The following is a 23,364-nucleotide window of genomic DNA, read 5'->3' as shown; positions in this document are numbered from 1 at the left end:
GTAGTTACTGCCTTTTTGCTTTGTAGGGCAATATTGTCCCCTGAATATTACTCAACATACAGCCATTATTGTCAAAATAGCTGGCAACAAAAGTGAGTACACCCTAAGTGAACTTGTCCAAAGTGTGTTAGTACCATTGTTATCTGGCAGTGCCTTAATCATCCTGGGCATGGAATTGACCAGAGCTGCACAGGTTGTTGCTGGGATCCTCTTCCTCTCCTCACAAAGCTGCTGGACATTAGACATATGGTGCTTCTCCACCTTATGCTTAAGAATGCCCACAGGTGCTTAATACCACAAGTTTTTGTTTTTATTTGGTGTACTATTATTTGCAATTTCATGAGATCAGGTTGGTTCATTCATACAGATATGTAGGCCTATTCAAGCAGATGCTTTAATCTGCTAAATAAAACATTTCAAGTCTCTCACCTGTAAGCAACTGGTGTCAGTCCCAAACAGTAACTGTGAATGCAGCCATAATGTGCATTTCCATTGATTGTATTGTATCATTGCCCTGTGTTTCTTTTTCTTTCTTTCTTTCTTCCTTTCTTTCTTTCTCTTTCTTTATTTTTTCTTTCTTTCTTGTTATTTCCTTCTTGCTTTTTATTATTGTTATTCTTTTTATTTCTTTTTCTCTTTTCTTGTTATTTTTTTTTATTTATTGTTATTATTTTCTTTCTTTCTTTGTTGTTATTTATTTTTTGTAAAGTATTAATTATGAGAAAACGTTTGAATAAAATATTAAAAGATTAATAGCAGAAGTTACTGTTGTTATTTATTGATAGTCTAACTAAATAATTTATTAACTGATAAGAAAATAATAAATAGATTAGTTGACTAATCGGAAAAATAATTGATAGATTAGACAACAATAAAAATAATCATTAGCTGCAGCTCTAAAAGCAATGCCGGCAGTACTTATGCATCTGTTTTTTGAAGCCAGGTTTTGCACCTGACGCACAGAATGAGTGCTCAACTTCGTTAATCGACCCTTGCAAAGCCTGTTTCGAATGGAAACCATCTTCGAAAACCTCTGTATGACCATGATCACTGTAGTGTAACTCAGTTTTAGGGTGTTACTGAACCTCTAATAGCCTTGGCCATCTTTGTGGAGAGCAAGAATTCTAATTCTCAAATCCTTAGAGAGTTCTTTGCCATGAGATGCCATGTTGAACATCCAGTGGTCAGTATTAAAGAATTGTATTTAAAGCATCTAATTTTAACTGTTCTAATACAAGATACACAACTTTGTACAGTCCTGTCAAGCAGACAAAAACATAAACATGATGAATAGGGCATGGATAAACAACAAACTGCTGTTATCACTTAGTGTATACTCACTTTTGTTGCCAGCTATTTTGACAATAATGGCTGTATGTTGAGTTATTTTCAGAGGACAGTAAATCTATACTGCTATACAAGCGCATTGACTACTCTAAAATATATCCAATCATTTCTATTGTATATATATATATATATATATATATATATATATATATTAGTGCTGTTAATCGATAAAAAATATATAACTAATTAATTGCATTTTTTCTTGAATTAATCGTGATTAATCCCACATAACATTAAAGTTTTAAATTATATTTTATATTATATTATAAAATAAAGTACATTTTTAATATTTGATTTATGTCATCTTTTTTGTATAACTGAAAGCATCACTGATACCAGCTGATGTCTGATTTTTTCCTAATTTTTAACCATTGACTATAACCAATCAACATTACAGTATAATTGAGAGCAATTTAACATTTATTAGACTTAAAAAAAGTCTTATTTAAGTGAATTTAAAACAATCTTCACATAAACACATTAGAATAAATGTCATATAGCTCCCTGTACCTTTCAGCAAGAAAATATAGCCTAATTATCAAACACTAAATTAAATAAAGAAACAGCTTAAAACTACAGAAGTTATTGAATTCCTATCTTAAATAAATGCAATTCTTTAGCAGTTGTGAGTGGGGTGGCAAAAGCGTTAAATATTTGTAATGTGTTAAACTGAAAAAAATAATCGCCTGTGTTAACGCATTAGTTTTGACACCAATAATATATATATTAGTGGTGTCAAAGCTATATAATGTATAACATATAATATATAATATATATATAATGGTGCTTATATTGGAAAATGCATATTCTAAATCTGTGTATTTTCTTTGAGAATTTTTATATTATGAGCAGGGCTCATTTTGGTTGGACATTTACCTATACTTGTCATGCCGACTCTGAACATTATGCAAAACTATGAATAGAGATCAGTGCTTCTATACTGAAATTTAAAATTAATACTGTAATCAGGATTAGTCTGGATTACTACAGAATGAAAAAAAAGACTTTCTCACCACACATGACATTATAAAGCTCAATATTCTCAAAAGGTGGAATTTTGGTCTTGAATTTGAAAGATGGTCCATATCCAAGGAAAATGGTCTGAAAAGAAGAAAAAATCAAGTCACTAAGGTACCACAAAGTTTAACACAACATTTCACCTATATCTATGAAAAACTAAAAAACTATTTAAAAACAAACCTGCATGCTGTTGATCTTATTGTCATATCCATGATCACCAGCAAACCAACATTTTCCATGATTCCTTTTTGATTCATAGAACTTCCTGTATCACAGAGACATAACCATAGTAGGTAATTTAGGGTTCTTCTTCTCAAAGAGAAACATTCGGGAGTGACATGGAGCAATTTTTAAAATTCATACATATAAAGCTACAAAACAGATATAAATACAAATAAGTTTAAAAACAAACAAATAGTCATTAATAAAGAACAAAGAAATCCATTAGACCATGTTTTTATCCCAATCTTACATAAGAATTTTTCTCAAATATTTATTTGAGCAAGTCAATGACTTGTTTATCTTGTAAAAAACAAGTTAGTATTTGTAGATGACTAAACATAGAATTCCAGTGTTTAAATTCTTTAGAATTATTTAAAAGTCAGTATTTAAACTGAACATGGAAGCTGGAAGCTATGTGGCATAGCCAAATTACTTGACTGAAGCACACTAAACCTCAGTAACCTCTGTGCTCAAAACTCTTCAATTTTTTCTCAGTGTAAAGATATGCACTACAGTAAATCCAGTGATTCCAGCAATAAGTGTTCATCCCATGCAGCATGCAGCATCTTCAATAATATTTCAATACTCTATTTCAACCTGAGTAGTTAATTTAACTGTCTGCTTCATGCAAAGACCTACAGGCTAGGTGAAACTGCCCAGGCTATAAAGTAGTTCACTTCACGACTTTGGAGCCACCGATTAGACAGGACTATATCTCCACCAGTCTGCCTCAATGCTTTCTTTCATTGGGGCTCTACTGTCAGCCAAACCAAACAGAGGAGGCTGTCTCAACCCTGCTGTGAGGAACCCGTCTCTGGACCTGCCTCTCTATTTCTGCATACTCATCTATAGTGGAAGCGTTGTAAACTACTGGCTAATTAGAGTGACCTCATCGTTTTTACTTTTTTGGAGTTTATGGCTTTCCATTTCAGCATCAAACGAGAATACTAGGACATCGGTGTCATTAGAAGCATCTAAGAAAAAGGTAAAAACTAAAAAGGTACTTCCAATGAGTAACATAGTGCTACGTAAAAATAAAATTTTCAAAAATACCGACAAAGGAAACTGTTTTTATTTATTTATAAAAATAATACTTTACTTTGTCAGTATTTTAACAGCAAAGTATCTGAACAACTTTAAAACAAGACAAATATGGACAAAACTGATATTGATACTATTATTGAAAGATTTAATATAATAATATAATATAATATTGAATTAGGCAAATCTACGAACATTTAGTGAGGTTCATACTTAAAATAAGACAAAATGGTAACAGTTTACAATAAGGTTAATACTGCATAAGGTGTCATGAATTGTGTGTAACAATGAACAATATAGTATTTATTTATCAACACAGGTTATTTTTATTTCTACATTAATACATTTTTTAACATTTCAACCTGTATGACTTGACATAAGTGAATATATCATTAACTAATATTAAATAACAATGAACATTAGTATTTATATTAATTAACATTAAATTTGAATAAAATAACAATAATAATCAGTGCTGTAAAAAATGCTGTTCATTGTTAGCTCATAATACCTAATGTGTTAACTAATGTTAATGAATTGGACAATGTACAATGTTGTACAATGTAACCAAAAAAGAGTAATGAAAAATTTATTTTTATTTAATGTAATTTTGCAGTTTGAGCAAATTTATCTTGTTTTAAGGATGTTTAGATATTTTTATTAGAAAATAAAACAAAAGCACCCTTTAAAAAACTGCATAGTAGGTTTAAGCGTCTCTATCAATCAGGAAAAATGCATGGACATTTTAACCACAACATTTTAACCATGGAGACTGACACGTAATTATGTGGTAGGTAATTTACCGTGCTATGTGCCATTTCCTCTCAACCATCAAGTGAACGTCCTCAATTCTGTGGTTGTTGGCATAATGCAAACGTTTGGGAAGATGCTGCTTTAAGTATGGTTTGAAGTGCTGGTCTGGCTTTTTACACTGTAAGAGAACCAAGTTTCATGTTTGGTGAAGAAGAACACTACATTCTGTACCAAAATAACCAGAGTACATTTTAAATTAAACCATTTAAATAATTAATATACAGTGGTGGCAGAATATATTTAGAGACTATTTGAGACTATAGTCACATAAATAATGCTTAATAAAATAACACATTTAGTCTCACAGAGACTAAACACAGAGTCTCACTTAATTTTGGCAAATATAAAGTTTTCTTATAAAAAGGCTTAGTAAAGTATAATGTAACTTTACAAAAGTGTACTAGTATAAAGTATTTTAGAAAAAGTCACTTACCGTAAGGTTTGCTACAATTGCTTTTGCATCATCTACAGAGAAAAAAGAGAGAGAAAAATTCTATTGTTTTGATGCCTGATACTTTTAAAACATATTCTTTCCTAGAAATAATGCACTGTACTCTAGTCTAATGTCCTCACAAAGTCACATGCTTTCAACACAATTTTCTCTTGTAATGTTTTTGTCATGATCGGGGCTGTGGGTCTTCCCTCAGCCTCCCGAGGTCGCTGTTCCTGTCCTGATTGTATTCACCTGTCTTTGTCATTAGCACTGATCACCCACATCTGTTCACTATCTGGACTATAAGAACTCTCACTTCTCACTCCTGCGGTAGGTCTGCATTGTCTCTAGTCCTGTTTGTATTCTGTGTTCCGAGTTCCTTGACCTTTGATTTTGTTCCTGACGCGGCGGTGTCCGCTGTCTCTGTGCCTGACGCGGCGGTGTCCGCTATCTCCGTTCCTGACGTGGCGGTGTCCGCTATCTCTGTGCCTGATGCGGCGGTGTCCGCTATCTCCGTGCCTGACGTGGCGGTGTCCGCTATCTCCGTGCCTTACGCGGCGGTGTCCGCTATCTCCGTTCCTGATGCGGCGGTGTCCGCTATCTCTGTGCCTGACGCGGCGGTGTCCGCTATCTCCGTGCCTGACGCGGCGGTGTCCGCCATCTCGGTTCCTGACGCGGCGGTGTCCGCTATCTCCGTGCCTGACGCGGCGGTGTCCGCTATCTCCGTGCCTGACGCGGCGGTGTCTGCTATCTCGGTTCCTGACGCGGCAGTGAACGCTATCTCCGTGCCTGACGCGGCGGTGTCCGCTATCTCCGTGCCTGACGCGGCGGTGTCCGCTATCTCCGTTCCGGACGCGCCGGTGTCCGCTATCTCCGTGCCTGACGCGGCGGTGTCCGCTATCTCCGTGCCTGACGCGCCGGATACCGCTATCTCTGTTCCTGACGCGGCGGCGACCACTGTCTTTGTTCCTGACACGGAGGCGACCGCTGTCTCGGTTCCTGACGCGGCCGTGACCACTATCTTTGTGCTTGACGCGCCGGAGACCGCTATCTCTGTTCCTGACGCGGCGGCGAGGCCGGCTCGCGTTCCTACTGGCGGCGAGGCCAGTCCATGGGACTCCGCTGCACGGGCCTGGCCCGCCATCCCTCCCCCTGATTTGCCTTCCCCCGTTCCTCCTCCCTCCAGACTTTGGGAACGTCTGGGAGCCGTTCCGTAGGGAGGGGGTATTGTCATGATCGGGGCTGTGGGTCTTCCCTCAGCCTCCCGAGGTCGCTGTTCCTGCACTGCACTTCCTGATTGTATTCACCTGTCTTTGTCATTAGCACTGATCACCCACATCTGTTCACTATCTGGACTATAAGAACTCCCACTTCTCACTCCTGCGGTAGGTCTGCATTGTCTCTAGTCCTGTTTGTATTCTGTGTTCCGAGTTCCGAGTTCCTTGACCTTTGATTTTGTTCCTGATATTGTTTATTTTATATTTCAGTTTATGTCTAGTTGTGCCGTGTTGGCCTTTTTGTTTGTTTAGTTTTCATTTCATTAAAAATACTCACCTGCATTTGGACCCAGACCTCATCCTTCTTACCCGTGACAGTTTTTTTAATTAATTAACATCACATAACATATTTAGGCACAGTAAGTATTGCATTTTTATTTTTAAAAAATTTCAAAGGACTAACATGTGCTGATAGGTTGTGAGAAATGATGTCAATTTGGTTTCATGTTGGAAAAAAATGATTTTTTAATTACTAACATTTAGAGTTGTTTGGATTTCGGGCTCGGATTCTTCCCAGAGACCCAGGAATTAGGATGATGTCCTCAGTGTTGGACATGTAAGAACTCAGGAACTCTGTGCGGTCACAGTGAGCTTCCTCCATACCTGAAGAAGAATATATATATATTTATATATAGAAAATATTTATGATAGATTTACAAATAAAATTGTATCATCCCTAGAAACCCCAAACAAGAAGTTCTAAATGTGGTACCATGGTCTCCAACCACGAAGACATTGATACAACGGTGCAGTTTCATCTGTTTCAGACCATTCATTAGCTGTCCGATGACCTTATCAATGTCCTTTAGTGCACTGTCAAGCTGTAGAATGAAACAACATCTATGTAATGCTCAATGTCAAGGATACACCAGCAACATCAACAGTCTTCAAATTAGCTTGAAACTAATTTTAATTCACACAATGGAAAGCGAATGTAAGCAGTTTTTTCAGTGAGTCTCTATTTGGGATGAGATTTGCATTATTGCTACATTCGCAGCATGACCATATGTTTATGTAAACATGCATGTGACTGATCTTCTAAGCTATTCAAATGTTTCCTGTACACTCTGATTACCTCAGTGCTGTGGGGTCCTAGTTTATGGCCATATGAATCCAGTTGTTCAGAATGCATTGCATAAACATATGGCCTGCAGAAAGAAAGAAAGAAAAAAAAGAAAGTCTACAAAAAACAAACAGTGACAGTTCTGCTAAAAAGTCAAAGTTACTATAAGGCAAAGTCTACCCTTTAAGCAAATAAAAACTAATATTGTGACTGTTAAGATAACCCCATGAACCTAAAAAAGAAATACATGGAGCAATGTGTTTCTGTAGTTAAAGTCGCATGTCACATTCACTACAAAATACAGGGTACTAAAATTTTGGGAAATAAAAAATTAATGAGTGGTGGGAGTTTTATGGTCATTCTAAACTTTAAACCAATAATGTTCACAAAGCTTTTCAGGGGTGTTTAGTACATACTGACCTCTCCGCATCCGGAAGGTGAAGCCACTGCAACATAGTTAGAACTCTTCTTTCCAATGGAATGCCACTGTTAATATGCCATACATCAGAAATGGTACATACACATACATACTATATATAAAGCTAAAATATATAGCTATTTAAAGTATATATAGCTAACATTTTCTGAAAGAGCTGTTAGCAGGGCAGTATAATTAGGCAAACCTGTAAGTTTAAGCCCTGCACAGCACATATATATGAATGTTAAGAGTCCTTGAGTGTTTATGTAGGGTATCGAGGGACGAGGGAGCAAGAAAGATTATCTTAATCAATTTCTAAAGGAAACAGTTTCTCCACTACCACCTCCACTCATCCTGACCTCCTGTATCAACATTAGGTAAATTTATGCTCTAAGCTCAAGACTCCTTAATCCTTGGGCTCAGATAAGAATGGCAAATTTAATTTCCTCCAGGTTTGAGGCCAAAAGAAGGAGCTCTGAAAGCACTATGTCCTTCCACTGTGCTGAATTTGATATGCAGTTGACAAGAGCATTGCTTGTATATAAGGCCTTTACTCACAAATTACTAGCAAAATAGTTCAAGCTGTCTCTAAATTCAAGTGAAAAAAATGCAGTCTGAAAACCCTTTGTGAGCGCAGATTAGAGGACCTTTGTGTTTAAATCCTAAGAAAGTCCAGCAATTGCCAGGAAGCACATCAGAACAAAAACATTCATGTGATGTCCTCAGTTTTATGAAATCTTGCAATTAACTTGCAATTTTGGCTTGAAGTACTTTTTCCATCTGTATAACTAAACTCATGTCCTTTTAAAAAAATATGAGTTATGCTTGCCTGTGCAAAACTTCACATGTCATTGCTTTGTGGTTTCTAGGGTATTGTGAGTGTTTGTTTTACTGGCCTACATGCCTACCACTAAGTCTCCATGACATTATGCTCCCTAGATACGATACGTCCTTGTTGTAATAACATAATTATAAGTGAATGGTTTTTTTTATACATTTAAACATCCACTAGGAAAAATTGTGAAATGGCACACTTCTATACTTCAATAAGCCATATGATTTGAGGTACTGTGCATGTCAATAACATAACACAGTACAGACAAGTTATTTGATCAACTAAGTTGCAGAATTCAGTTAAAAATCACCTTCAAAAAGACATTGTTTGCATTTGAGTTTGGATAATGTTGACTTACATTGGCCAGAAAAACGTACCAGCCTTTACTCCCTGTTTCACTGCTGTTATCCAGATCTAGAAATGAAAGAAAAAAGTTTTCAAACAAAATGTGTTCTGTGTCTTCTGTGGGAAAAAAACGTTTTTCTTTCATATTCCTAAGAAAAACAGTCTGTCTCTCATTTCATATATCATATTACTGAACCAAACAAATTCTAGGGATTACAGTTCACAAATGAGAGACAATCATTCTATGTGTTGGGTAATTTTCACAACTGTTCTGGCAAAACTGCAACGACGAGACTGGGTAAGTTCCATCTATGATGGCCTCATTTACCGTCACAGCTCAGTCAGTGGGGTAAAGAATCAGCCAGAAGAAATAAAGTTAAGTGAAAACTGAAAATTGGCTCCAGCTGCTCGGTTAATAGCTGACAGATGTGTTGGAGATGTCCCCTTTGTTTTCATGTAGCTTGCACAAGGTCTAAAAAGCTCATTGATATTATGCACATTATCCACTGCTTGCAAGCATGTTTCAGAATGCTGTGCCACTGAGGTACTAGTTACAATCGACTCTTATCTCTTTCCAAAACAATGTTCTCCAATCCAAATCAGACTCTGGTAAAACATCTAATATAATATAATTAAATACTACAAATTATACTGTACATTGCATGCAAAAAATATTACTTATTTTTCTACCATAATGCAGAAAAACTTTACATTTCGGCCAGTTTGCCAGAAATTATATGGCTCCAAAATGAATTCTATAGATTGTTTTTTATTGTTCTTCTAGAACTAGGGATGCCCCTGACAAAACATTTTACTAGTAGCCGACTAGTAGTTGTTCATTTAAGCAATTAGTTAACTAATCAAACATTTCTAATGTTAATGTAATTAGTCTTAAATATACAGGGAAAAATAATGTTATTTGTAACATTGCTCTACATTACACAGAAATGCTATAGCATAATAATAAGCAATTAAAACATAAGCATTAAGCGCACACATAATTTTACTTTTGGATAAACTATCCCTTAAAAAAAAAATATATGGAAGGGCAACTCACAGGTTGTCCTCCCCACCATCGATGGTTGAGCTTTTCTTTCCCACGGATGTTAAAGTTGGCATCAAAGCCAGGGTCATGCATCGAGTTACCCACAATTCCATGCGACTCAGGATAAAGCCCCTAAAGCAAAGAAAAACAAAATGCATTTTTCCCGTCATTTTTATCTTGCAGATTCTGCAAGGGGTTTTTAAACTTAACAGGCAAAATGTTAGCCTGGAAAAATCCAGACCCTAATCTATTTAGATTATGGGTCTGGGATCGAGCAATGAAAACTGCCTAACTCGAGGGGCGGCACCGAGCGTGCATTTGAAACTCTAACTGCACGCAATTGGATAACGCCACGACCAATCACAACAATACACGCTACCAGCAGAGCTAAATGATGTTTCATTAACAAAGTTCGGAAGAAGCGCGTCAGATGCTTAGCGTAAACATCACAAGTCAATCAGCGCCATAGGTTTAAATACAGCTGACTCACCTCAATTCACTCGATGGCTTATCAGTAAACCTCCACCACCCCATCTCATCACTCCGAGTTCTCGCTACTCCTATCGTTACTGGGGGGTAACGTACTCTGGGTTCGGGCCACTCCCGAGCTCGGAGCCCTTCTCCGGCTAATTATATGTAAGCGTGAACTCCTGAACTGATAGATTAAACTCTTGCCGTATCCAGTCGGCAAAACAGCAAAAACGTCCTTCTTGCAAAGGAACGATTCGAGTTTTCGGTTTTCTGTTCCTCCTTTTATATGGAAAGCCAAGTCTAACTCGTTCACTGTAGCAGCCAAAGCCGTTTCAAACAACTTGTTGTTCATCTGTAGCGACAGCGATCTTTCAAAGTTTACTATATGGACGTCGCAATGCTGTCGTCATGAGCTTAGCTCGCATATGGCCCGCCTACATCAGATACACCAATTTGATTGGTTCCCACTATTGCTTACGTATTGCAGTAACCTGCATCATTGCTCGATGCCAGAGCGTCTTGCAGAGACAATTCAAATTGTGCTCTCGCGAGACCTCTGGATTTCCAGGGTAGCAAAATGTAACACAAAGCACACAAACTTAATACATACTGTTGTAATTGTATACAAATTCGGGTAGGTTTTGCTGGGGTACACAGGTCTCATGTATGGTGAGTGTGTTCCACATGATCCTAAAAGAGAAATAAGAAATTAAGTCATTATTAGAATCAATCAAAGACAACAATTTAGTACAACAAATCAGGCAATTTAGCAAAAATGGATGTGCCCCAAGTTTACTTTGTATGAGATTACCACAGGCAAAATGTATTGCTGTAGACTGCCGGCCAGTGATTAGAGATGGCTATTTACACTGTTACACTGATAAATAAACTATATCATCACAGAGCTCTATATATTAAGTTGTATAGTATAACTTTAGCCACATACATACAGTCGCAGTAAATGCTAATATATAAAATATATTACAGACATATAATGGTATATATAATGCGTACTTATGCACTATTCTATAACGGTTTGTAGTATAAATAGTGAAAATAGAAAAACTAGGGATGCACCGATTCGAATCGGCTGATCATGCTTGCGCGTTTTGTCAGTAAAGCCGGTTCTGAGCCGTATATACTACACACAGCCGTTGTTTACCGACGAGTGAACAACGACTGTGTGTAGTATATACGGCTCAACGTGAAATCACGCACCTGATGGCATTTACCGCTGATTACAGAACCGGCTTTACTGACAAAACACGCAAGTGATCGGCCGATACGGATCGGTGCATCCCTAAGAAAAACCCTGAAAAACAGTGCACTTTAAATAGCTGGATGATGCACTTAAATAACCAAAAATAAACTAAGCGTGGAATGTTGAACACTTCATGCACTCAACTGTCGCAGCTTCAATTACATAACAAAGGGGGAAGGGCTATCAGACTCCATTTATGGATGACAAAATAACCTTATATAATTCATACACTACATATTTGAGTGCATACTGCATAAGTGCATAGTATATAGTGTGTCATTTAGGACGCAGTTACTGATTGACGGCTTAGTCAATATTTATTTATATTCAGTTTGTTGATTTTAATGACAAGACATCAGTCTTACTGAGTTTCTCGATATTGGGGATCACCATGCTTCCTCTTTTCATGTAAGATGCACGAAAGCCATCAATAGACAACATGATGACAGGTGGCCGAACAAACCTAGATACATAGAAAGAAACATTAGTACACCAATTACAAACAAAATTACATATATATTTGTTGCTAAAATTTGTCCTTATTTGTAGTGGGCAGGGCAAGACTTTAATTTGACTGTTCTTTTTATAACAGACTTTATAAAATAGCCACTATTCATATGATTAGGCTCAATAGGTCACAATTAATGTGCAAACATTAACATTAATTGTTATGCAAACCACCCAGTTCCCCCAGGTAGGTGTTTGATTAACACTGTTTGCAGTCATTCAACACTTCACAGCATTAAATAAATAAACAATTCCCTTTCTTCTAGTATGTAAAGCACAGCTGTGACCTAAGATATAAGTGTTGTGGACTTAGTGTTGAATATAAAAGGTGGGATGGATGGGGATTCGGTGGTGTTTGTCACTGAAATCATTAATGTGTCTCTCACCCGGCTGGACACTCGTGGTTTTTAATCTCTTCACACTCTTCCTGCAACCAGGGAGTATCACCTAATACAGGGAGGAAGTCAGTCAGTAAAGTACAAGGTGACATTCATACATATGCAAACACATCTAATGTCCAGGCAATACAGTGCTCTCGTTCAACAGTTACACACAAACATGCCCACCTTTTTTAACTGTAGTGGTTTGGCAAAAAAGTCTTAAGAACTTGATAGGAAATGATTAAAATATGAAAGATGCACACTGGATCAAAATAACAGTAATACGTGATTGGCACTTTTAAAACAAAACAAATTCTAGGGGTGGTATGTCTCCACCACATTAAACTAGCTCTACTAAACATTCTGTGGTAACACTTTACAATACGTGTGCACAAATATGCATTAATTCATGCTTAATTAATGCACAGATAATCACGAGTTAATGTATAATTAATGAAGAACTAAACAATTTATTAATGATTACTACATCAGGAACTAATGAACATTCTATATGATTCATTGATTAAGTAATCAATAAATTGTTATTAGTTAATTGTGCCCAGAGCCATAGAGAAAGAGAGTTGCGACACGCTTTGATCTTGCCGTGCGGTCACGTGGTTCGTGGAGCGCCCAATAGTTCCAAACAACTCCGCGCTGTCAATGTGTTTGAATGGGTTTAAGTAGGATAGACAGCAGTTTTACTATATTTGCAGCAATTTCGAGTAATTATTAACACATAATGTGCATTGATTGTGTATTGATAACTTCTCTGAATACGCTTTACAATCGCATTTTATTCTGGGCAGTGATAAAGAGACATAATTATTATGTTCTCATACTTTTTGGCAGTCAAATGTGACCAAACACCTTAAGTGTAACTTTTATTCAATTAAATAATTGTAATATATAGTTCAGTTCTATTTAGTTAATATTTTGAGGAGTTTTTTTTGTACTAAATAATATGTGCAATAATGATCCTGAACATTTAAAAGATAACATTTTCTAATATAGTATTTATATTACAGTTAGTGTGATATTTAAAGTAAAATACATTTGAATGTGTATTTGGACATGATCAAACACTCTCTTTTTTATGTTTTGATTTGACGATTTAATGTTAAATAAGAAAAAAAAAGTAATTTATTCGTGTTATTTTATGATATTCAAATATACAACATAACTGAATATTATAAAAGGCAAGCAAAAATGGCATTTGACATAATAGAAAAGATGAAAATAGTGTTTAAAAAAACACAAGGCAACGAATTGCATTCAGCATACATTTTTTTATCGTATTATCGTATTTACTGAAACTCATTCAATCTCCCACAGTGAGAAAAAGATTGCAGAAAGACTAAAAACGTAAAAATATGACAATTAGTATCTGGTTATGGTCGCTATTATGGTGTTTCTCACGTTATCTAACTGCATTTACAGTATAACTGTTTATTTTTTAACGATAAACATTAACTACAACACGCTTTATAAAATACCACTACTGGCCAGTTTTCTGAGAGGTCAACTGATGCGTTAAAATGTAAAAAAAAAAAGCAGTAATTTCTTCAATTTACCAGCGACAGTGCTTGAGAAACGCTAAAATGAATGGGCTTCTGTGGAGGAGCTATTGGTTGTTTGGAACTATTGGCCGCTCCATGACAGGCTTTACTTCCGCATTCCTCAGTTCCTATGGAAGCCTATGGGAGTGTCGTAACTCTGTTTCTTTATGGCTCTGATTGTGCCATGATTTATTAATTCCCTAATAACTTATTTTATTAACTAATAGTGTAAATTCATGTGTTAGTTACCATAGTGGTCAAAGCTTCAACTTCCAGTTGTCTGCTTTAATTACTCATTAGCTAATGATTTGCAAAGATATCACTATGTTATGACTTTACTTACTGAGGCACAAAACTATTAACTAATTGTTAAATAATATGTCATTGTGGTTATGGTATAGAATTAGTCAGTCATGTGCCTTAATGTGTTGGAGCCATGCATTTAAACTTCCAGTTGTCTGCTTTAATTAAACATTAGCTAATGATTTGCAAAGATATCATTATGTTATGACTTTACTTACTGAGGCACAAAACTATTAACTAATTGTTAAGTAATATAGTTATAGCTAATGATTAATTAAAGCAGACAACTGCAAGTTGAAATACATGACTTGAACCCATTTTGGTAATTAATACATTAATTTACACTATTAGTTAATAAAAGGGGTTATTAGGGAATTAATACATTATGACACATTTAACTAATAACAATTTATTGATTACTTAATCTGTGAATCATATAGAATGTTCATTATGCTGATGTAGTAATCATTAATAAATTGTTTAGTTCTTCATTAATTATACATTAACTCGTGATTATCTGTGCATTAATTAAACATGAATTAATGCACATTTGTGCACACGTATTGTAAAGTGTTACCCATTCTGCTAATTACATTAAAATTAAATTCACATGATTTTTTGTGTTTCTAGTTTGCAGAAACTCTTTGAAAGCCTCTTACCTTTGCAGAGAGTCCTATAGTTGGTGCAGCAGTCTCCTTTGGCCATGCAGTCCTCTGAGCAGTGACAGGCATGCTGCTCATTACGAGTTTCACCACAGCGCTCTTTACTGCACTCAAAGCCCCCCGCTGAGGACACAAAAAATGATACAAAATTTCTTGTAGACAAACCCAAAGCAATATGAAATTAAAGGAAACTGTTACAGTAGCTTGGTACAAACACTTTGAAGGATGTCTGTTACAGTGTACAGTGGGTCCAAAGAAATAAATGCTTGATTAATTTGAGAAAAAAATAATAAAAAAATTCTTAGTATTTTGTATGCCCCAAGCTTGTGGAAAACAAGTTATACATGTTAATCAGCATGATTTGAGAATGTTCCAAAGAACATTGTGACCCAAATGAAACATGACAATCTGTTCGAATGAGATGTCAACGTCACAAATTTGTTTATTTCATTAGTGACCTCACAGTTCAAAATCTTAAATACTTCTACTTCATTTTGCAGCATAAAGCCTCAGACTTTGTGTATCTTCCAAATAAAAGGAAAAACTATAGTAGATAGGTCTTACCTGTTTTCAGGCAGTGCTCATCAAAGTCTGAGCAACAAGTATTGTATGTTTTACACAGGTTGTCACAGCGACAGTTCGGGGGTTCACTTTCCACTAGTTCAAAGCATCTGTTTTTGCAGGAACCTGAGAGGCTGTTTAACGGGTGGTCACCAAGAACTATGGGGACCGGATAAAGTTTGAAAAAGAAAGAAGAGACATAGAACATGAAGATTAAAGATATACTTTAAATCTAACCAAAATTTATCACCAAAATCCAAAGTCTGTTATGCTTGTGCAAACAATCCTATGTGCTCTGCCCTGAAGCTGAAGACACGTGCATGCAGTTCAATCATTACCAACTGTAAAATCTCAAACATGGGTAAAGGAGCTAAAATGTTCTCTGCATATCTCAATATTGACTTAGGGTAGAGCAAAGCAAATAGTTCTTTAATTTTCAATCACTTGCTGAGAGTGCAACAGAAAGTGGCTGTATCATTAAATGTTCCTGGCACAATACTACAACCAATCTATGTGAACTAACTGACATGATCACTTGATTAGAAAAAAAGGAAAATAAAAAAAACACTGAATTTTTTTATGTTGATGTAGCTATACTGGAACATTTAAACAAACAAATTATGTTATGAAATTTAACTGAAATTTAACTGAAGCATGAACAATGAATCATTGAATGATGGATCATTTGAATGTAAGGTCAAATGCTCTTTTGTTCAAGCTCGCTTAAATTATATAAACTAGTCTGAAGAAACATGTCTTAACATGTTTAGAGTGGCATCACTTGAGTTGGCTATATGTACATAAACGGACCAAATACACAGTGCTGCCATTCAAGATACACAGAAAAAACAACTCAAATCAAACGAATGTAAAAACCTCACATGGTCCGGAGACATAAAGTTATTACATGCATGCATTTAACACATCATCATAAATGTACATTTCATAGATTTCAAGACCTTTCAAATTTCTATTATTTCTATTAAATTTCTATTATGGTTTTAAGCAGTTAATTGTTAATATTTGTCTTAACTGTCATGCAACAGATTGTGGAAGATTATATGTAGTAAAATATTATTAAATTATTATATGTAGTATTTGTGTAAGAGTATATGTAATCAATAGACCTGCTTTGTCATTATCTATAGGTCTACTTTGGCCAAGGCTCAGGAATTTCCTCAGCTTACAGAATAGTGGTTTTATAATTGTGATTAAAATGAGGTCATAACAATATCTGAAAATGCTTTTCTTTTGTTCTGCAACATAAATTACACAGGTATTCATTAAACAAGAATGTTGGGGGTTCTGTGCTTTTATTAAGTTAGTAAATTTGTTAGTCTTAAAGTAAGAACTCATTTTACTGATTCATTGAAAGCCTCCATTCTAAAAAGATCAAAGTGCTAACTATTTTCCAGCACTACAATTGGTGGCACAACTAAGGAAAGACCAACCACAAATCATTCTACAAAATATTACAAAGATCACTGTCAATTATACTTTCAATTTCTATCAATTTAAGGTGTACTTAGTTTGTATTTAAATTTTGCTGTCGAGTAAATTTGCTGCCACTTCGCAGTTCATTCTTGATCTGTATATCCAATAAGGCAGACCACGTATGTATAGAAGGCCACAGAAACAGCCACTAATGCAGTACATAGTTATCTATGGTAGTAGTTGTAGTAACTCCATAACATTGCTGGTCATGTTATGTTACCCCTAGAGGGGTGATGCACTCCATGTACAATAAAACAGATTTGTCACTTAACACCATTTTTTTTTCATATGTACATTCTAATAAGCAAACTGAATGCACATTTTAGACTTATTAAACCCATACAATAAGTGGTTCGAAGGTGCAACCACTGTAGTCATGTTTGTTATTTAATTGCATACAGCTTACATTTATAATTGTACAGTAATTTATACATTAAGCACATATTGTAGTATAAACACATTCTGGTATAAAGAAGTATAAACCTACATCCAGAGAAAAACTCATCTGATGATTTTTCCTTGCCGGACCGCCTGACCACATAAGCCTCACACACAGAGCACCGCGAGAGAAGATACATAACGGAGAATACCTGCATACAGACACACCGTGAGAAAAGACATAACGCAGAATACATGGCTACAGATAAAGCAGTAATTACAAATGCACCTAATTCGACCTTTGACTGAAAGAGTTAGATGTTGCAAAAAATTTCAAATGTAAAGTGCGCGTCAGTTCATTTCACATCAACATAAGACGACAGAGAAAACAGAGACTTTTAAAACAGAGAAACCCGAGGCTTTTTATATGTCTGCGACAAAGAGGAAAGGTTATTAAACTGCCAAACAGTTGAAAGTATGAACCGCATTCTGCTACTAATTGTAAAAATAATAAGAAAAATTTTGAGTTACAATGTTTTAGGTCATATTAATGACATATATAAAATGCAATAAAATTTCGGCTGAATAAACATTATGACAAAGAGAATACAAAAACGTTACATGAATACCAAAACCATCTTACCGTACCCATTTTATTTGCAGCATGGTTGATGTGTCTAGTCCCTGATTCACTGCCACACTGAGTGAGTACTCAAACCACGGCAATATATTCACGTTTACTTTACCCTCAACACCCTCACACCAGGAAACATGAACTAACGTCACATCTGGCAAACCTGTGACGAAATTCACTGAAAGCCCATTCCCTTTTTAATAGCCCCCCAAATACCTAAAATATAAGGCAGACATTCAAACAATTAAAATGAATAAAACAATGAATGTTTAACATTAATATTCCCTTATTGGTTATCAGACTCGTCTACTAGTTGTCTTTGTATTCAGCAACGTGTTTTCGATGGAGCCAAAATTGGTAAAACAGACGGCTAAACCTTATATGTCTGCTGTTTTGTAGTTAGGTAAGAAAGGGTTTTACATATTTAAAACGGAAAATAATTACTTTAGTAAAGCTAAATCATAGTGATGTCTATGACTCTAAACAATCAAAATAAATCACAAAAGAACATGAAGGTTAAGGCATTAGGCGCAGTGCTGGATAGATTTCTTACAAATGGTAGTCCGTTACTGATTCCAAATTACATGGCAAAAATTGCAGTTAGTAACATCATCACATTACACATTACACATTTTAGGTTATACAAACAGACTACTTTTGATTATTTTTAGAGTATTTTTGATCTAACTTGTTTATAAGTCATTCTATGAAATGGGGTGCCATTTGGGACCCAAAGTGTGTTTCCAAAGCATAACATTATTAATTTAAGTGTTCTTGTTAACATGATATGTGATAAAATACTGCTTTTTAATCATTTTTCATTAGTACACAGCCAATTTTACATGTCCATGTTGACCAACATGACATTTGCATCTAAAATATCATTTTTTTTTTCTTCCCCATACATTTATTATTTTGAGGATTAGGGTACAATGGGGCAAAAGGCGCCTTTGATATTATTTTGATATTATAGCGTGGCATAGCACTTTCCAAAACACTGGCTTTTCAAAATGCACATGCAAATTTGGCTGATCCTTGATGCGATCGTGGGCAGCAGGGCAAAGTTGATTCTGTGCAGGAGTAGTTCACTTTCAGAGCAAACATTTACAGATAATGTACTTACCCCCTTGTCATTCAAGATGTTCATGTCTTTCTTTCTTCAGGTTTAAAGAAATGGTGTTTTTTTTCAGGAAAACATTTCAGGATTTCTCCTTATATAATGGACTTCTATGGTGCCCCCGACTTAGAACTTCCAAAATGCAGTTTAAATGCAGCTTCAAAGGGCTCTAAATGATCCCAGCCAAGGAAGAAGGGTCTTATCTAGCAAAACGATTGTTTTTTTTTTCTAAAAACATTTACAACTTATATACTTTTTAATCTCAAACGCTCGTCTTGCCGAGTTAGACAAGACGAGCATTTGCGGTTAAAAAGTACATAAATTGTAATTTTTTTTAAGAAAATAACCTATTGTTTTGCTAGATAAGACCATTCTTTCCTCGGCTGGATTTTGGAAATTCAAACTTGGGGGCACCATAGAAGTCCATTATATGGAGATAAATCCTGAAATGCTTTACTCAAAAAACATAATTTCCTTACGACTGAAGAAAGAAAGACATGAACATCTTGGATGACAAGGGGGCGAGTACATTATCTGTAAATTTTTGTTCTGAAAGTGAACTACTCCTTTAAATGTTTTTTTTTTTTTTTTTTTAATGTTGTAGATTTAAGTAGCAAATGAGAATCGTTTACCCTGTGTGTGGGGTAAAAGGCCCCCCTTGCCACCTCATACATTTAAGATTTTTAAACAAAATAAATGACTTGTCATTTAAGCCTTGTAGCCACTAAGAACTAGTACTGACATTCTTTTACTTTGTTATTTATTGCTTTTTCATGTTAGGCAGGGTCAGTCCTTTTTTGGAAGATTAACATATTTTTCAAGTTGTAGGGTTTTTTTTTTTTTGAAATGGCTCCCATTTCATATAATGACTCTTACCACATTTATTTAAATATGATTTAAATATCTTGTAACATATAGATATAAAATTACAAAGAGTAAGAAATTATATTCCATTCATTGTAATTTACAACATAAAGTGCATTAAACATCATATCGAGGTTTCCCAAACTGGGGTTCATTAAAGAACTGCAGGGGGTTTGTGAGTTTAATGAAAATCTAGTAAATAAATCCTAATAATGTAAAATTCAAATAAATCATTTTAAAATAACGTGCTCATTAACCAATATCAGATAACCATGAACATGCAAATATGATACTTATTCAAATATTTATTGTAAAATCTAAAGTACTTTAAGTAAATATATTAGGTGAAAGGTTCAGATGACAAAAAAGTTTGAGAATGCCATTATGCACGTAAATAGGAAACATCATGACTTTGTGTGTTTTAATATGTTTGAAAGACAAAAGCCTTCCAAATGCATAGTAATACATGGTTAAATAACCTACTGAGTGTTATCAATAGTTGATGCAATGTTGAAATGCCTCTCAAACCTGACATGATTTTTGTAGGTCAAATGCTGTGTCTTAGAGTGAATGTTCACAAAACTGGAAGACTTTCTGAACGTACATAAGCTGTATGTTATTTTAGAAAGGAACATTTAAAAGATGAAAAAGAATTGGGGAGAATCAATAAATTCTGAATAATTTATTGCTAGTTTGTGAATAATATGTAATCATGTTATCAATAAAAAAAAGTAACTGTATAGCCTGATTGTGAGTATTTTATAATGTAATCTAATTATAAGTACTTAATTTTTGGAATCTGATTACATAATTCAGATTACTACGCATCTCTAATTAAGTGTTCTTTTCTGGGTCATTCCGTGTCAAATCAGCCAAATTTCAGAAACTTCCCTGGCTAAAATTTTTGATTTTGCTAATATTTTTTTCTGAGGAAAGATACAGTCGTGGGCAAAAGTTTTGAGAATGACACACATATTAGTTTTCACAAAGTTTGCTGCTGAACTGCTTTTAGATATTTGTTTCAGTTGTTTCTGTGATGTACTGAAATATAATTACATGCACTTCATACGTTTCAAAGGCTTTAATCGACAATTACATGACATTTATGCAAAGAGTCAGTATTTGCAGTGTTGGCCCTTTTTTTCAGGACCTCTGCAATTCGACTGGGCATGCTCTCAATCAACTTCTGGGCCAAATCCTGACTGATAGCAACCCATTCTTTCATAATCACTTCTTGGAGTTTGTCAGAATTAGTGGGTTTTTGTTTGTCCACCCGCCTCTTGAGGATTGACCACAAGTTCTCAATGGGATTAAGATCTGGGGAGTTTCCAGGCCATGGACCCAAAATTTCAACGTTTTGGTCCCCGAGCCACTTAGTTATCACTTTTGCCTTATGGCACGGTGCTCCATCGTGCTGGAAAATGCATTGTTCTTCACCAAACTGTTGTTGGATTGTTGGAAGAAGTTGCTGTTGAAGGGTGTTTTGGTACCATTCTTTATTCATGGCTGTGATTTTGGGCAAAATTGCGAGTGAGCCCACTCCCTTGGATGAGAAGCAACCCCACACATGAATGGTCTCAGGATGCTTTACTGTTGGCATGACACAGGACTGATGGTAGCGCTCACCTTTTCTTCTCCGGACAAGCCTTTTTCCAGATGCCCCAAACAATCGGAAAGAGGCTTCATCAGAGAATATGACTTTGCCCCAGTCCTCAGCAGGTCATTCGCCATACTTTTTGCAGATCAATCTGTCCCTGATGTTTTTTTTTTGGAGAGAAGTGGCTTCTTTGCTGCCCTTCTTGACACCAGGCCATCTTCCAAAAGTCTTGGCCTCACTGTGCGTGCAGATGTGCTCACACCTGCCTGCTGCCATTCCTGAGCAAGCTCTGCACTGGTGGCACTCCGATCCCGCAGCTGAATCCTCTTTAGGAGACGATCCTGGCGCTTGCTGGACTTTCTTGGACGCCCTGAAGCCTTCTTAACAATGCAGTGGAAAGTTTTTTTTCGGGATTAAGTTAATTTTCCTGGCAAAGAAGGACTATGCAATTCATCTTATCACTCTTCATAACATTCTGGAGTATCTGCAAATTGCTATTATAAAAACTTAAGCAGCAACTTTTCCAATTTCCAATATTTATGTAATTCTCAAAACTTTTGGCCACGACTGTAGACATGTATAGTGATGAAAGTCAAAATATTAAATGTCATTGATGAATATGTACTGAGTAATCCACTATTTTGTAGAGGGAGGTCAAAATGGCAATTTTAACCTTAGATTCAGAGTCAAGTTACAGGGGGGTAAAAATGACTTCAGAAAGATGGCAGCATCGTTTTATCTCATTTTTACACAGAGACTGGTAGTTCTATTAGTAAAAGCTGTTGACTTTAGCAGTCCTTGTTGCATTATGTGCCAATTGTGACCAATGGGGAAACAGCATTTTTCTTCAAACTTTCCTTTTGGCATCTTTATTTTTAATGCCCTATGACATTTTTTTTTTTTCCCCAGAGATATTGGAATTACAATATGGCTCCGGAAGTAAATCGTTAAAATGTACACATTTTTAGTGGTCAAAATCCAAATGGTTTTTTTTTTAAGAGGATGTCAAATAATGTTAAACTAAACAAGTATTTCATTTCTTTGTGTCAAGACAACTGCATTAAACATACCAGTCTGAGTGCCAGAAATATTATTTTTCTAAAGTGCTTATAACTCAAGAAGTATTGAAGATATCACAATATGATTTTAGATTCTAGTTCTTCATTAACATTTCTTTTAGAATCTTAATTTTCAAGAATTAAAAAAAAAAAGGAGATCCCCATATCTCGGGGACTGAATGATGTAGGCCTTGAAAATGAGGATTCCAAAAGAAAATAAACAACTAGAATCTAAAATCATATTGCAATATCTTGGCACCATTAAAAATATTAATGGCACTCAGATTGGTATGTTCAATGCAGTTGTCTTGACAGAAAGAAATGAGATGCATCCCTACTTTTAACATTATTTGTTCTTCAGACATTGCTCTTTAAAAGGAAAGTAGTATTATATTTTCAAACTTACCCACATTTGGTTTTTGACTTATTAAAAATGTGTACATTTGAACGATTTACACCCGGAGCTGTAAATACTGAAATTCCAATATCGCTGGAATCTCATAGTGCATTGAAAATAAAGACGCCAAAAGTAAAGTTTGTTAAGACCCAATATCTTTAACTCAAGTATTAAATATATTTTAATGGCCTTTAAGGCATGCAAACTTTGGGGAAAAACTTGAAAAGTGCCGTTTCCCCATTTTTCCCGATTCACATTGAATGGT

General features: G+C 35.5%; 1 protein-coding gene across 1 annotated transcript; it reads right to left on the bottom strand.

Moving 5' to 3' along the window:
- Nucleotides 1–2,232: 2,232 nt before the first annotated feature.
- enpp2 (ectonucleotide pyrophosphatase/phosphodiesterase 2) lies at nucleotides 2,233–18,187 on the bottom strand. The gene is made up of 18 exons (XM_073847834.1): nucleotides 18,081–18,187; nucleotides 17,542–17,644; nucleotides 15,564–15,719; nucleotides 14,997–15,122; nucleotides 12,485–12,545; nucleotides 11,957–12,054; nucleotides 10,941–11,020; nucleotides 9,872–9,991; nucleotides 8,828–8,883; nucleotides 7,637–7,702; nucleotides 7,229–7,301; nucleotides 6,866–6,974; nucleotides 6,631–6,756; nucleotides 4,877–4,908; nucleotides 4,434–4,561; nucleotides 2,548–2,632; nucleotides 2,361–2,448; nucleotides 2,233–2,243 (listed from the first exon to the last, which is right to left on the bottom strand). The coding sequence occupies exons 1-18, from the start codon at nucleotides 18,096–18,098 to the stop codon at nucleotides 2,233–2,235; spliced, it is 1,536 nt and encodes a 511-aa protein (XP_073703935.1). The 5' UTR covers nucleotides 18,099–18,187.
- Nucleotides 18,188–23,364: the final 5,177 nt, after the last annotated feature.

The sequence above is a fragment of the Garra rufa genome, chromosome 9 (genome assembly GCF_049309525.1).
Source record: "Garra rufa chromosome 9, GarRuf1.0, whole genome shotgun sequence".
Classification (NCBI taxonomy): domain Eukaryota; kingdom Metazoa; phylum Chordata; class Actinopteri; order Cypriniformes; family Cyprinidae; genus Garra; species Garra rufa.
Note: the sequence above shows the minus strand (reverse complement) of the source record. Positions and strands in the feature narration are given on the sequence as shown.

Excerpts from the sequence above, each read along its gene's own strand:
- enpp2 (XM_073847834.1), bottom strand. Across the intron at positions 12,546-14,996 it reads CTATAGGACTCTCTGCAAAG|GTGATACTCCCTGGTTGCAG; the intron begins GTAAGAGGCTTT and ends TCCCTGTATTAG. Across the intron at positions 9,992-10,940 it reads ATTTGTATACAATTACAACA|GGGCTTTATCCTGAGTCGCA; the intron begins GTATGTATTAAG and ends TCTTTGCTTTAG.